Raw genomic sequence first — 14,472 nt, 5'->3', positions numbered from 1 at the left:
CAAGAAGTTGGCCATCATAGCAGTAATATCTTTACAAAGCTTTCTTGGCAGCTTAAAACATGACATGACGTACGTGGGCATGGCCATTGCTATTGCCTTCAGCATTACCTCTTTCCCTGCTAAGCTAAGGAATTTGTTTTTCCAGTTTTGAAGTCTTCTTTTGATGTTTTCTCCTACAAAGCCAAATATCTGATCTTTAGTTCTTGAGATCACCATTGGAAGGCCTAAGTATTTTCCTTGCTTAGCCTCGGTCATCCCTTCCAGTGCTTGGCACACCTCTTCCCTTTGCTCACTTTGCATGTTTCTGCTGAAAAAGACTGCAGATTTGTCCAGGTTGACTAGTTGTCCTGATGCTTCTTCATAGATTTTAAGGACTTTCATAATCTCAGCAGCCTGTTGCTTGTCAGCTTTGCAGAAGATGAGGGAATCATCTGCAAAGAAGAGATGAGTAATGACAGGTCCATTCCTACTGATTTTCAACCCTTTGATCTCTTTACTATCTTCAGCTTTCCTCAACAAACTGGAGAGTCCTTTAGAACAGATTAAAAATAAATAAGGAGACAAATGGTCCCCTTGTCGTATTCCTCTCTCTGGGGTCACGAATCCTTGGGTTTCACCATTGCAGTTGAATGAATAAGTTACAGTCTTCAAGCATCTATTGATCCAGTTGATCCATGTAGAGCAAAAACCCATTTTTTCCATCATAGCTTATAGAAAATGCCACTCTACCCTATCGTAAGCTTTTGCCATGTCTAGCTTGATTGCCATGTATCCATCATTGCCTTGTCTTTTGTTTTTGAGGTAGTGCATATATTCGTGTGCAACAATCACATTGTCTAAAATCTGTCTGTCTGGAATGAAGGCAGATTGAGTTTTGCTAATGCATTTGTCCAGAACAGATTTCAGACGGTTTGCTAGAATTTTTGAAATGATTTTGTAAAGCACACTACAAAAACTGATAGGCCTATAGTTTTTCAAGCTGGTTGGGTGCAAGATTTTGGGGATGAGGGAAATGACAGTATGGTTTACTGATTTAAGCATGAATCCTGAGTTAAAGAAGGCTTTGATTGCTGGGATAATGTCACTCTTTATGGTACTCCAGAACCTTTGGAAGAATAATGGGGTCATCCCATCTTGTCCTGGGGCCTTTTCAAGATTCATAGAAAAAAGTGTTTCATGAATTTCCCCCTCCTCCACAGCTTTAGTTAGTTTTTCATTCATCTCCTGGGTAATGGAGTGAGGAATACCATCTAGAATTTCTGACATATCTCCCCTCCTCCCACTTTTGAACAAATCCTTAAAGAAATCTGAAATCTCAGTCACATTCTCCTCCTCATTTGCTGTCCACGACCCATTTCCTCTCTGCAATGTCCTAATTCTATTGCTCACTCTCCTACCCTTGACATAGGTGTGGAAGTACCTAGTATTCTTATCACCCTCCCTGAGCCAGTTGATCCTAGATTTTTGGCTCCAGAATTTTTCTTCCTCCTTGTAAGCTTTTTTCAATTGGTTCTTAATATCGTCTAAAATGCCTTTCCTGTTCTCAATGCTAGAGTCCCTTACTCTCTCGAGTTCCTTTCTCAGAACAGTTATTTTATTCCTAGAGTTAGCCTGGAAAGTGTTCCTCCATTTCAGAAGCTCAATTCTGCAATTTTTAATCTTTTTAGTGACTTTGAACATTCTGGAACCTTGTTCTTCCTTACTCCAAGCTTTCTCTATCACCTGTTGGACTCCCTCCCTTTGGAGCCATCTCTTATCAAAATAGAACCTTTTTTTTCCTTTCTTGTCCAGGGTCAGTATCAAGCAAAAGCATGTAATGATCAGAAGCAAAGGTGTCAATATGTTGACATCTAGCCCTTTCAAAATCTTGGAACCATTCAGTATTGCACAGGCATCGGTCCAGCTTTTGCCTAATCTCTCCTTCATTATCCCAATGGTTGCTCCACGTCCAAGGATGTCCTTCAAAACCAATATCTAGCAAACTATTCTGATATATGAAATCTCTAAAATCCTTGAAGCTTCTCTCATCCCTTACTGCTCCTCCCCACTTTTCATCATTGGACAGGATATCATTAAAATCCCCAGCTATTATGTATCTAGTTCCCCAAGGACACTTCCTATTGCTTAGTACCCTCCATTGCTCCTTTCTGATCCTAGGGTCACAGCTAGCGTAAACTCCAACGAACCACCAAAAAGCCTGAGAGGCAGGGTCTTCTATCTTGGCTTCTATCGTGAAGGCAGTTTTATACACCTCCAAGATGTTAGTTTCCTGAGGCCAAAGCAAAGCCATGCCACCTGCTTTATGCATTGCCTCAACTGTTACATTGCAGTCACACCTTAGTCTTCTAGCAACTCTGTCTATCACCTGTTTCCTATTCTTGGTCTCACAAAATAAAAAATCAGATTTGGAGAGGAGAGGTTATTCACCTCCCTCAGATGGGGAACTGTCAAGGGAACCTTGTGGGGTCCTGTGACGCCCCGTATGAAGGAGGGTTTCCATTTTATATATATATCTTTGTTGGACGAGCGGAGGAGTGCAATGTTTGAACTTGGAAAAGAAAAGAAAAGTTTTGAAAAAAGACAGGGGCCGAATCCGGCCGGAAATCCGGCCAGTTTCTGGCCGGATACCTGGCCGGATTGCCTTGCAGTTTTGGAAAAAAATTGAATTGGCCACTGCCTTGAATCCGGCCAAGAATCCTGCCGGAAATCCGGCCAGATTCCGGCCGGATTCTGACGTGGCAGCTTCTGCAGTCACTTTTGACCAACTGTTTTTCTTGATAAATATCTTGTTTTGGCTGCTTTTGCTCTTCATTTTTCACCCTCCTTGGCCGACTGTCTTGGAGAGAAAACAAGAAAGGAAAAACTCCATTTCTTCTCTTTGATTTCCTTCTTTGAATCTTGAGTTTTAACCGGTGGTTTTGGAAAATATTTCACACAAGGACTCACTAGGGTGGTTTAAAGTTTTTGATGGATTGCTTTTGGATGGGAAGCTCTAAGTGGATAGCTTTCTTGAATTTGAGGTAAGTTGAATAAACAAGTTCCTTGTGGTTCTAATATTGGTTAATCTCGGGTTTGTGATGTTTGAATGTGTTATATTGTGGAGTATTTCATGGGTTTAAGGAATTTATGGTGAATTTCTGATTTATTGGGGATTTTCCCGATTTTATATGAAAGTCATGATTGGTCTTGAATTGATAGCTTATGATGGTGTCAAATGAAGCTCTTGTGCGTTAAATGCAATCGTTTGCGGAAAATTTCAGGGTTATGCGGAAATTCCGGTTGCTAGGGTTTTATTTAGGGATTTTCCAAGGGTGACTTATAAGTTGCTAATTGGCTTTGATTGAAGGATTTTGTGGCATAAATGGATATGTTTTATTGCTTGTGAACTATATGTGCAAGTGTAGTTGACTGTTACGGATTTGGTGAATATTTGTAGGTTGGAAAATAAAGGAATTAAGGGGAAATGCTGTCCGATTTTGAATAGCGATGGTTACCTTAAGTTTCAGTGAAAGGCTTGGACTTGAATGATGAAATTGTCTATATTGGACGAGGATTGTGAGCCGTGGAGGTGAGTGACCTTAAACTGTTTCCAACGTTACCTTTGAAATGTTTCTTGCATCGTTTTTTTGATTGCATATCCTGTGTGCCGGCATATAAGTTCTTGACATGTTTTGGCTCAAATGAGTACTTGGAATTCGTGTGCTGGACCCCAACGTCTCCTCCACCGTTTAATGTTCCTGTAGAGCACCAATGGGCTCTTTCTCACTGATCAATGTTAAATGTTCAATGTTAAATGATTGTTTGGAGCGTTGAACGTCTAAGTACCATGATTTCACTGGCTCACGAGAGCAAGGAAAGTGCATTGATTACTGAATCATGACATTATTGAAATGAATGATTGTGAAACTGATTTGATAACTGATTTTATGGGTTACTCGCTGAGCTTCTAGCTCACCCCAAAATGTTTTATTCCCCTCCACAGGGCTCAAGGCGAAGGAAGGGCTTGTAGTGCTTATTCGTGGATTATCTCATGTATGGATTGAATTTGGATTTCCTTTTGTGTAATCGTTCATATTGGGATTGTATTGAACGTTTAGAATTGATTGGATGTGTAATAGTCTAGTTTTGGACTTCCTCCTGTATATAGTTGGTATCAAGGATCAGAGTGGCGCAGTGGAAGCGTGGACGCTTCGCTTTTGTTATGTAAATGTTGGAACATTTGAGTTCTATTTGAGATTTTTATCTTGTATTTGATTGAGGACCGTAGTGATCGACTGAGTCCCGGCGAGAGCCGGGCAGGCGGCCCGCCGAACCCTCTGGTTCGCCTTAAGGGGAGGTGGGGCTGTCACAGGTCCCTTTCAGGAATGACCCCGTCACCTCTCCCTTAACTTCAGCAGAATAGATTTCATCCATTGGTTTGGTCTTTTTCCTCTGAATTAACTCAGTATTAGCTTCCTCCATCTCTTCGTCCCTGATCAAGACCTCTCTTTTCCCACCATGCAACTGACTAACTTCATTGCCGTTTACTTCTCTCAAAGGTCTTCTATTTCTGGTTGGGGACGTTAACCTTCTAAATGTCCTCTTAGCCTGCTTGTTAATAGCCTCCTGAACCTTCTCAGTCCTATGGGGTTCTTGGTGGATCACTAGCACTCCTGTAGTTTCCGCATTGACCTCATATTCTTGGTTTTGGTTGTGCCGTTCTGTCTCTTGTTCCTCCTCCATTTCTTCCACTGCAATAAGGGTCTGATTCCCTTCCTCAACTTGTGTCACTAGTGGGAGGGCAAGTCTTTCCTTTTCTAGGTTCATGAGGTCCTCACTACAGCTAGGGATAGCTTCCGTGTGTCCCAGTACATTTGGTGAGGCTTCCTTTTCCTAAACAGTCCTTGACACCTCCCTATCTTCCCTCACTTCCTGAGTGCTGTTTCTTTCTTTGTCAGTAGACAACAGAGATTCCACAAGCCTTTGGTTCAGTTGCTTCCTATTTTGCTGTTGTTCAACCAGTTCTCCTTCTTGAAATCTCCAATATCTTTTGTCACTTGACCCTTCAGTCCTAGTAGAATGTTTCAGAGGTGAGCTTCTAGTGTTTTCAGCTCTCAACCAGGGTCCATACTGATTTTCCCCCTTGTTTCCCCCTAAGACTCTCTTCTCTTTGCAGGATCTCTCACTATGGCCTACTATCCCACAGCTATAGCAGAAATTAGGGCACCTTTCTTATTTAAAAGCTACCCACTTAAGTGATCTTGCAACTTTCACCACAGTTCCTCTGAGCAGGGGTTTTGTCAAGTCAACTAAAGCTAAAATATTCAGATGCCTGCCCTCTTTCCCTCCATTCTGAGGTATTAACACCTCTCTTACTTCCTTAAACACTACCCCTATCTTTTTTCCTACCTCCTTAGAAAGCCAGTGCACTGGCAGATTCCAAAGTTGCACCCCAAGGGGTGCTGTCATAAAAGCACGGTAGTCCGCTTCTATCCCTTCCTTCCACCTGTTCATAACTAACATTTGGTTATCCATCACCCAAGGACCCCCCTCGATAATTCTTTCCTTATCATCATCACTAGGGATGTTAAACTGAAACACATTGGGTCCGAGCTCCATCACAGTCATATTTCTAGGATATCCCCAAACAGCCGAAGCAAAATTTTTTACCCCTATGAACTTAGCTATTTTTTCCCCTATAATTCTTCCTATAAGACTACCCTCACAAGCTCTTACTCCCTGATGGAGGTCTTCCAGTTCCAAGGTGGCACCTAACAGCTCATTTCCCTCCAGTGAAAATTTTTTTAACAACTCTGACAAGTCTCCCTCCATAGATAATGTCAGACACTTCTGGACTGTATTACCACTCCACACCCAGGAAAACACTAGTTGGAGCAGATAAAAATATAAGAAAGGCAAACTAATAAAACTATTTGATAAAGAGATGCGGCTACTGATTAGAGAAGAAAGTGAAGATTGAAATGCACAAGCAAACTCTGGTCGCAAGCACCTCTAAAACAAGACAAAGAAATGAAAGACACACAGAACCTCAATACGTCTGGCAAATGCTTACCATAGAGTTATTCCTTCTGACGCTTGAGCTTTTGCTTTTCATGCAACATTCACCAAGTGATTGTGCTACATTCTTTAGCCTTAATTCCAGTCCAGTTTGGAAATGGAGATATCTCAGAAATTGCGGGAATGTGGTAGTTTGAAAATGTTTGATTTTGCTGACTTTCCCACCAAGGGGGAAGTGGCTCTTATCCCAAGAGAGAGCACTTCTACTAAGAGGGAGAAACACCTCTATTTAGAGAGAGGAATCTCCTTTGCTTCTCTGGGGTCCTTTTTCCAATCTCTAGATGCTGTGTAGTTTTCTAATGCAAAGCAAGGCTCATTTTGGGTGGTAAATTTAAGACAATTATTGTTTAGACGCATTCTGTAAATACTTTTGTATCCCACAAACATGTATAAATATAGATTCTATAGTCAAAAGTTTGAGTAGAACTTTTACAAAAGTTCCATCCAAGAAATCCCTGACCTAGTGGATGTGGAACATTAAAATGTAACTTTAAATCATGTTATATTTGGGTAAAATTTTCATGTATTGTCGGTGTACGTTAGCGGGTTTAAATATATGTTACATATGTTAAATTTAGTGTTTAAATTTAAATTGAAATGATGTGACATGTATCTAAACCCATGAATATATGTATATATATATTGTAGGAAAAATTAATCCTCCCTAGTAAATATTTAACCTTAGTAATTAGAGCAAAGCAATTGAGTACCATATTTAGGATGATTTTAGAAGTTAAACTAAAAAACAAAAAAAAATTTAAGCAGTTTTTCAGCCCCGTGGCTTCTTTGGAGAAATGGTAGCCACAATCGGGAATTTTAGCCAGCCACTTCGGTCTGGAATTACGCGAATGCCATCATTTTAACCAAAATTCCCTCTCCAATCTCCATGTGCCATCATTCAAGGGTGCACCTCGACAGGGGACAACGTCCTCCCAAGGTTTAAAAAAATTCAATTTTACTCCTATAAAAATTTGAAAAGTTTTAAATATTGAACTTTTGCTCCTGAAAAAAACTCTAAACTTTTTAAATTATATATTTAGATGTAGATAAGTTTTTTTTTACTTTTTTTTTAATTTTTTAAAACAAGGCAGGGGTGGGACTTTAAGAAACAGGGAATGAAAAGGGAATTTGAATCCAGAACCTCTAATTTAGATTTAAATAAGCTAAAACACTCCTCTCAATATATATTTTCTGGTTCCATCTATGCCACCATTCTAACCAAAGTTCCCTGTTCATACAATCCAATCATTTGACACCCTACGAGATTCTTTATTGCGTGCATAGACCATTGAAATTCAGCTAAACAGCTAGAATCATTTTCACACTCCTAATTCACTTGACCAAAAACAGTCACATTTGCCATTCTCTAATGGGAAAAAACCTTAAAAAAATAACGCAGCTTGGTACTTTTGAACAACTTGGCACATTTTTAGTATACTAAAATCTTAATTACTAATATGAATGTAACATGGTAGTAATACTCACAGCAACAGAATCTGACCAAAAACTAGTTAACCAACAATTGTCAAATATGTCACAGGCGAACCGTCTCCTTGAGCTAAATGCATAGTTATTAAATCCGGTTTGGGAAGGAACCCGGCGAAAGAGATAGGTCAACGGGTTATTAGTTCAACCAGTGGGTGAGTGGCCCAACCGATGGATTATTAAATATACTTAAATATTATGTCTCATAATTTTTGATATGGTTGAAACTATAATAAATTATGCCATAGTAAATGCTCAGTTAGTCCAATTTATTATAGAATCATTAATTCTTGTAAGAATTAACAAAAGCTAAATTTAATTAGTAATCCACCAAACTTCAAATATAAAATTTTATCTAAGTGTAATTATCTAGTTTATTTACAAATTTTAAGTGCAAAAGGTTATTAAGAATGATATTTGCCTTTTAAATGAATTGTGTAATATGTTATTTTTTAAATCCATTTCATAACTTATAGAATTTGGGGAATAATAAATTATTAAAAGATTCCAAGAAAATTTTGTTTTGGAGAAATAAAATAAGAATAAAGTTTAATATATAATATAAGAAGGACCAAACAAGCAACACATGGTTGTTGGTCCAGTGGTGATTGCATTTTATTTCTATACCAGAGGTTTCAAGTTTGAATCATCGCTTCAACATCTACTAAAATTTTTTCGCACAACACGGGTTCCTTACAAAACTGTCCAGTTCAGCCGAGTTGATCGGTCAAACTGGACAGTGGTGATTGCAACACATGGGTTGTTGGTATAGTGGTGATTGCACTTTATTTCTATACCGGAGTTTCAAGTTTGAATCATCACTTCAACATCTTCTAAAAATTTTTCGCACAACAACCCGGGTTCCTTACAAAACTGTCTAGTTCAACCAAGTTGATCGGTCGAACCGTCGGTCCGTTGACTTGCTCAAATGATTCAATTAGCAACCCAACCCGGTTTCATGGCCAGTTCACCAAGTTGATCGGTTGAACCTCCGGGCCGGATTGGGTTTAATAACAATTGCTAAATGTACCGTAGGTATGCCACATGCTTGAAGAGCTACTACCATAACTTGTCACGGTAACAAAACTAAGGTAGAGGTGTGATTTATTTTTGAAACTTTTCTTGCTCATCTAGTCACTTTGCTTATATCTTACGTGTTGGGATCCAAATGCGAAATAAACCACTATTAAGAAATAAAAAATGCAATGAAATACAAGTCATAGTAGATATATATAAGTGACACATAAGATTTAACGTGTTTCAACTGCACATCAAACCTTGTAAGGTTGATACTTTTATAAAACAAAAACTTCTATTCAAAAAAAAAAAACGTGATTCAACAAGAACACATTACTCGATTAACATATAGGAAGGATTAATCTTTTCTAAGCATTGGATAAATGACAACTATGCAAAATTTGAATTTGAAATTCAACTTTTGCATATATGTCATGAATCCAATGATAATAGTGTATATATTGTCAATGTAAATAATATTTACTCTAATAGAAAACAATAGTTTTGAGAGTTTCTAGACACGTACAAATAAGAAATTCCTGATTACTATCCAAATAAATAGAAACTGCTAAAAACTATTTATTTGTCACATGGAATAAAATTTAGGATTAATCTTATATACACTGCTAGTGTATATACTATCACCATTAAATATATGACACATGTGCAAAATTTAAAGAGTAAATCTTATATACACTAACAGTATATACACTATTACAAATAATTGATTCATGACATATGTACAAAAGTTGAATTTCAAATTCAAATTTCATATCATTCATTCAATGGTGACAGTGTATATACTGTCAGTGTAGAAAAGATTAATTTAAATTTAAATTTAAAATTCAAAATTTGCTCATGTGTTATCCATTCAATCGTAATAGTGTATACACTGATAGTGTATATAAAATTTACTCTACAACTAATCTAAGGTTACACTGACAGTGTATATAATACACTATCAAGTTTCTATAAAAAATTTCCAAAAATAACTAAATAAGACTCATTGACAAGTTGAGCCATTTAATCATAGGACAACCTTAGATTTTGATACGTCAGAGACAACTCAATGAACATTCAAGGCTTAGGAAATAATTACCCTGCGAATGTAGGAGCAGGCTTCTTTTGGTGCCTCTCCTCCCTTTTTTACCTTAGTCTTCTACATGCGAAGCCATCTTGTAAAAGACCTGCCAATTTTGAATGCACTCATCAAATGACAATTGTGACATCAAAATAAAAGAGTTAGACCATCAAATCTTTTGTGAACTAGGCCCAACATTTAAAAAAAAATAAAATTCTTAGTGAACCCAATTGGCTAGCAGTTTAATTTAATAATTATCCCACCAATTTGGTTTAAGCAGAATGAATTGAAATTTTACTCAAAACAATTCAAACACAAAAGTTATTTTTCCAAACGAAAAATTAATGTTTTAGCTAGTCCTAACTAGTTTTTGGTTTTTTAGAAATGAAACCACTTTGATGTATAGCTTCAGTGAAAAGTTTCATATTATTAGGGAAATTTGCCAAATTGATCCTTAACATTTTCACAAAAAACTTTTTTAGTGCCTAACACTTAAAATCAGTCAGAATAGTTCTTAACATATAAATTATGAGCTAGTTTGGTCCTAATACTCGTATCTGCTCTCTTTTCCCGCTAATTTCAAGGGTAAAATTGGAAACATTCGTTAATCCATAATTTTCCACAAGTCCAATTCCGCCCATCTGCTTGCAGCACTTTGTAGGTGCCTTGGAATTTCACCTTCTATTCCACATCCAGCCAAGTGAATTGCGTTTATCGATGGCATATCCACAAGCCAAGTTGGAATTGACGAGAGATTCAGCGGATTGAATGATAGATAGAGTCTTGAAAGATTCGTGAGAGAAGACATCTCCACAGGTAGTGGTCCTTCAATCATGTTGTTCGAGATGCTTAAGGTGAAAAGTGGGAGCAGGCCAATAGTTTTTAGTAGTCTACCAGATAATCTGTTCCCACCAAGATTTAACTCTGCCAATGATTGTAACTGGCCTAAGTTGGAAGGGACTGGCCCCTCAAGCTGGTTATTCTCAATGGACAGTGTAACGAGTGACTTCAGTTGACCAAAAAAAGAAGGAATCCTTCCTGCAAGATGATTATTACCCAGTAAAATAGAGCGCAAAGAACTTTACTTGTCAATGGAAAACGGAATTCCCCCAGTCAACAGATTGTTTGATAGCTTAAGATCTTGGAGTGCCTGCAAGTTACCAATACTTTTTGGTATAAAGCCTGTTAGTAAGTTATTCTCTAGATACAAGTTCACCAGATTCATCAAATTTCCAATAGAACCCGAAAAATGGTTTGAAGTAAGATCCATTGTTCCAAGACTGCTGAGATCTCCAAGGCCGGAAGGAAGAGAGCCAGAGAAGTTGTTAGAATTTAGATGCACTTCCTCAAGTTTCGATAGCTTACCAATGCTTTCTGGTATTGGATCACTTAGACCATTGTAAGAGAGGGCCAAAGTTCGGAGCTTTGCCAAATTCCCAATCAGCGGAGGGATCTGCCATAAGAAAGAAAGAGAATGGTGGAAAATTATGGATTAACTAATGTTTTCAATTTTGCCTTTAAAATTATGCCGGTGTGCTTTTTTTAGTCGGAAAAAAGAGCAAATATAAGCATTAGGACCAAGCTAGCTCATAATTTATATGTTAGGAATTATTCTAACTGATTTTAAATGTTAGGGACTAAAAAAATTTTTTGTGAAAATGTTAGGGACCAATTTGGTAAATTTTCCCATATTATTATGACTAATCTGAGTTTTAAAAGATCACATGTTGAGTGAATTATTAAGAAGAAAAACTACTAATTTTGCTCGTCACAAAGTTGCTTTATTTTTCAAAAAGTCAACTACTCTTTGTGAATAGTTGTTTTTTTTAAAGGGATAATTTCACAAACCTCCCCTGAGATTTCTGACACTTGCACTGGACCCCTCCAGGTTTTAAAAATTTCGCCTAGCTCCCTGGCAGAGTATTGGGGTCCATGGCTGACATGCAGAGCGCTGAAATGACCAATTTGTCCGCAGAATTGTATTTTTCCTTCTTATCGTGCATATTAACCTCAAAATGCATGCACCATTTTAGCTAGCTGTATACTGATTGCAGAGATAGTTAATAGACTGTGGAGCTGATTAATTTTCCCGTGATATTTGTTTTTTATTTGTGGTTTATGAACCAACCTCCTTTGAATCGATCAGCAATATAACAGTTACAACTTACAAGTGATTTGGCAGGAAAGAGTAATTGAGAATAGGTTCGAAGTTGGTTCTTCACAGGGACCCCAAAAATGGGCGTGGCAAATGCAAAGTCAGTTAAGTGCTGCCCCAGTGACAGTTTTTTCAACTGCAGCATCATCAGGATTCTCATCTTCGGCTTCCAATGCTTCCTCTCCTTCATCAAAGGCTCCTAACTCCTCGGCTCTCGGTCTATGCTTTGCTTCACACCCGGTGTCATCTACTAACACTAGTCAATGCCGTTTCCAGCTCGGGCCACAATGGCCGCCTACATAAATCTGCTTCCTTGACCTGAGCATAATATTTGTGAATAGGCAGACCTAACAGAGACCGTGCATTCATTTGTATGACTTCGAATTAGACATATAGATGGTGTGATTGACTTGTTTCACACATAGTGTTCTAGTTTCATGGGGAAAAGATGCTGCCCTCATTTGATCTTTAATCAACAAGACTACACAACACTTGTGCTTTTTCTTGCTTCTTGTTCTAATGCTTTTTTTTTTTTTGTGGGTAGCAGAAATTCTTTGACGTCTTGATTCACATTCTACTGGTCAGCTAAGTTTTGCAGTTGCGATATTCATGATACCTATATCCTGTATCGAATCTCTGATAGCATTTAATTGTGATTTGAGGAGGAAGACATCTATTTTACAGTCCCTGGCAAAATGAGAGTTACCCATGGACGCAAAAGTTCCAACACACCCATCCCATCCCATCCCATCCCATCCCGTCCTGAATAAAATGATTTTGAGCAGCAGAAATACAATTTGTCCGGATTCTTTTGCTCTCTGATATCTTCACTGTGGCCTTGCGATTGCAGTAGCAATATCTGTTTTTAATAGTGAAAGTTGTGGGTGAATTCCAGGATTCTGCTGGTTGGCTTGAAGAGGACATTGAATCTGTTAAATGTTTTCACTATAGCCTTCTGTTAATGCTCCTCACAATCTTTTGGCATGAGGATAAAATGTGCTTTCCAGATGTTTATATGCAGTTAGAGGTTTCCAAATTTTTTGCCGTTGGAAGATTGCAGGTTGCCGTTGGCTATTCCTATCGGCTACTGAAGATGTCTCCATGTAACAGAAAAAATATTCCTGAATTGCATTTATACCCCTTCAACTTTGATAATCATCTCCACCTTTTTAATAACAAGCAATCTTGTAGTAATATAGGGAGGAAGAGGGTATTCATGGAATATAAATGTCATCTCTATCATGATAGTAATATTTTAATCCTAATTGGACTGAATTGTTACCAAAATTTGAAAAACAAGGGAGCTAGGTGAAAATTTTAAAACCTGGAGGGGTCTCAATGTAAGTGTCAGAAACCTCAGGGGAGGTTTGTGAAATTATCCCTTTTTTAAATCCTCAAATTATGATAAAAGTTAGAGAAAAATGCAGTTTTGGTACCTAAACTTTGACGCACGAGCGGTTTTAGTCCCCAAATTTTGGACGAAAACAAATTTGGTACCCGAACTTTCAATTTTGAGCACATTAAGTACCCTTGACGATTTTTTTCCAAATTGTTACCGGAAAAAGCCATGTGACTGTCACGTGTCCGGCCAAAATGGAATTAAAAAAGGCAAAAAATGCAGTTTTGGTACCTAAACTTTGACGCACTAGCGGTTTTAGTCCCCAAATTTTGGATGAAAACAAATTTGGTACCCGAACTTTCAAATTTTGAGCACATTAAGTACCCTTGACTATTTTTTCCCAAATTGTTACCAAAAAAAGCCATATGACAGTCACGTGTCTGGCCACAATTGTATAAAAAAAGGCCAAAAAATGTCAAATGCCATTATAATACTAGGTATTAAATTTAAGGACTAATAGCGTAATAAAGAAAAAATCCAAGGACTAAATAACATCACATGAGTCAACAAAACCCAAGAACCGATACAAATGAGCTCCAATTCCAGTTCATTAATCTAAGAATCAAGTCACAAAATTTGTCTGGAATTGGAGCTCATTTGTATCGGTTCTTGGGTTTTGTTGACTCATGTGATGTTATTTAGTCCTTGGATTTTTTCTTTATTACGCTATTAGTCCTTAAATTTAATACTTAGTATTAGAATGGCATTTGATATTTTTTGGGCCTTTTTTTATACAATTGTGGCCGGACACGTGACTGTCATATGGCTTTTTTCGATAATAATTTGGGAAAAAATAGTCAAGGGTACTTAATGTGCTCAAAATTTGAAAGTTCGGGTACCAAATTTGTTTTCGTCCAAAATTTGGGGACTAAAACCACTCGTGCGTCAAAGTTTAGGTACCAAAACTGCATTTTTGACCTTTTTTTATTCCATTTTGGCCGGACACGTGGCTTTTTCCGGTAACAATTTGGGAAAAAATTGTCAAGGGTACTTAATGTGCTCAAAATTTGAAAGTTCGGGTACCAAATTTGTTTTCGTCCAAAATTTGGGGACTAAAACCGCTCATGCGTCAAAGTTTAGGTACCAAAATTGCATTTTTCTCTAAAAGTTACTTCAGTAAGTTTATCTCATTTTTTAAGTCTTGTTGCTCAATCAGAACTTCCAAGACTGGCAAGAGGTGCGAACCTTCTTTTTCAAATATTGTTATTTGTATCTTACGCTTTTCATAGGCTTTTTGTTAGGGAATAGTACTCTTGATTGATTACTTTTTTCCTCATG

General features: G+C 37.7%; 1 protein-coding gene across 1 annotated transcript; it reads right to left on the bottom strand.

The window, feature by feature from the left end:
• Positions 1–10,244: 10,244 nt before the first annotated feature.
• Positions 10,245–12,719, bottom strand: LOC113774112 (probable leucine-rich repeat receptor-like protein kinase At1g35710). The gene is made up of 5 exons (XM_027318677.1): positions 12,528–12,719; positions 12,051–12,113; positions 11,809–11,931; positions 10,802–11,093; positions 10,245–10,678 (listed from the first exon to the last, which is right to left on the bottom strand). Exons 1-5 carry the CDS (start codon positions 12,717–12,719, stop codon positions 10,245–10,247), a joined length of 1,104 nt encoding a protein of 367 aa, XP_027174478.1.
• Between the last annotated feature and the right edge of the window lie 1,753 nt (positions 12,720–14,472).

This window comes from Coffea eugenioides, chromosome 6 (genome assembly GCF_003713205.1).
Source record: "Coffea eugenioides isolate CCC68of chromosome 6, Ceug_1.0, whole genome shotgun sequence".
Lineage (NCBI taxonomy): Eukaryota > Viridiplantae > Streptophyta > Magnoliopsida > Gentianales > Rubiaceae > Coffea > Coffea eugenioides.
Note: the sequence above shows the minus strand (reverse complement) of the source record. Positions and strands in the feature narration are given on the sequence as shown.

Coding starts and splice junctions, on each gene's coding strand:
- LOC113774112 (XM_027318677.1), bottom strand. CDS start 12,719: ATGTCCTCTTCAAGCCAACCAGCAGAATCCTGGAATTCACCCACAACT. Junction 11,932..12,050: donor TGGAAACGGCATTGACTAGT/GTTAGTAGATGA, acceptor ATGATGCTGCAG/TTGAAAAAACTGTCACTGGG. Junction 11,094..11,808: donor TCTTTCCTGCCAAATCACTT/GTAAGTTGTAAC, acceptor TTCTTATGGCAG/ATCCCTCCGCTGATTGGGAA.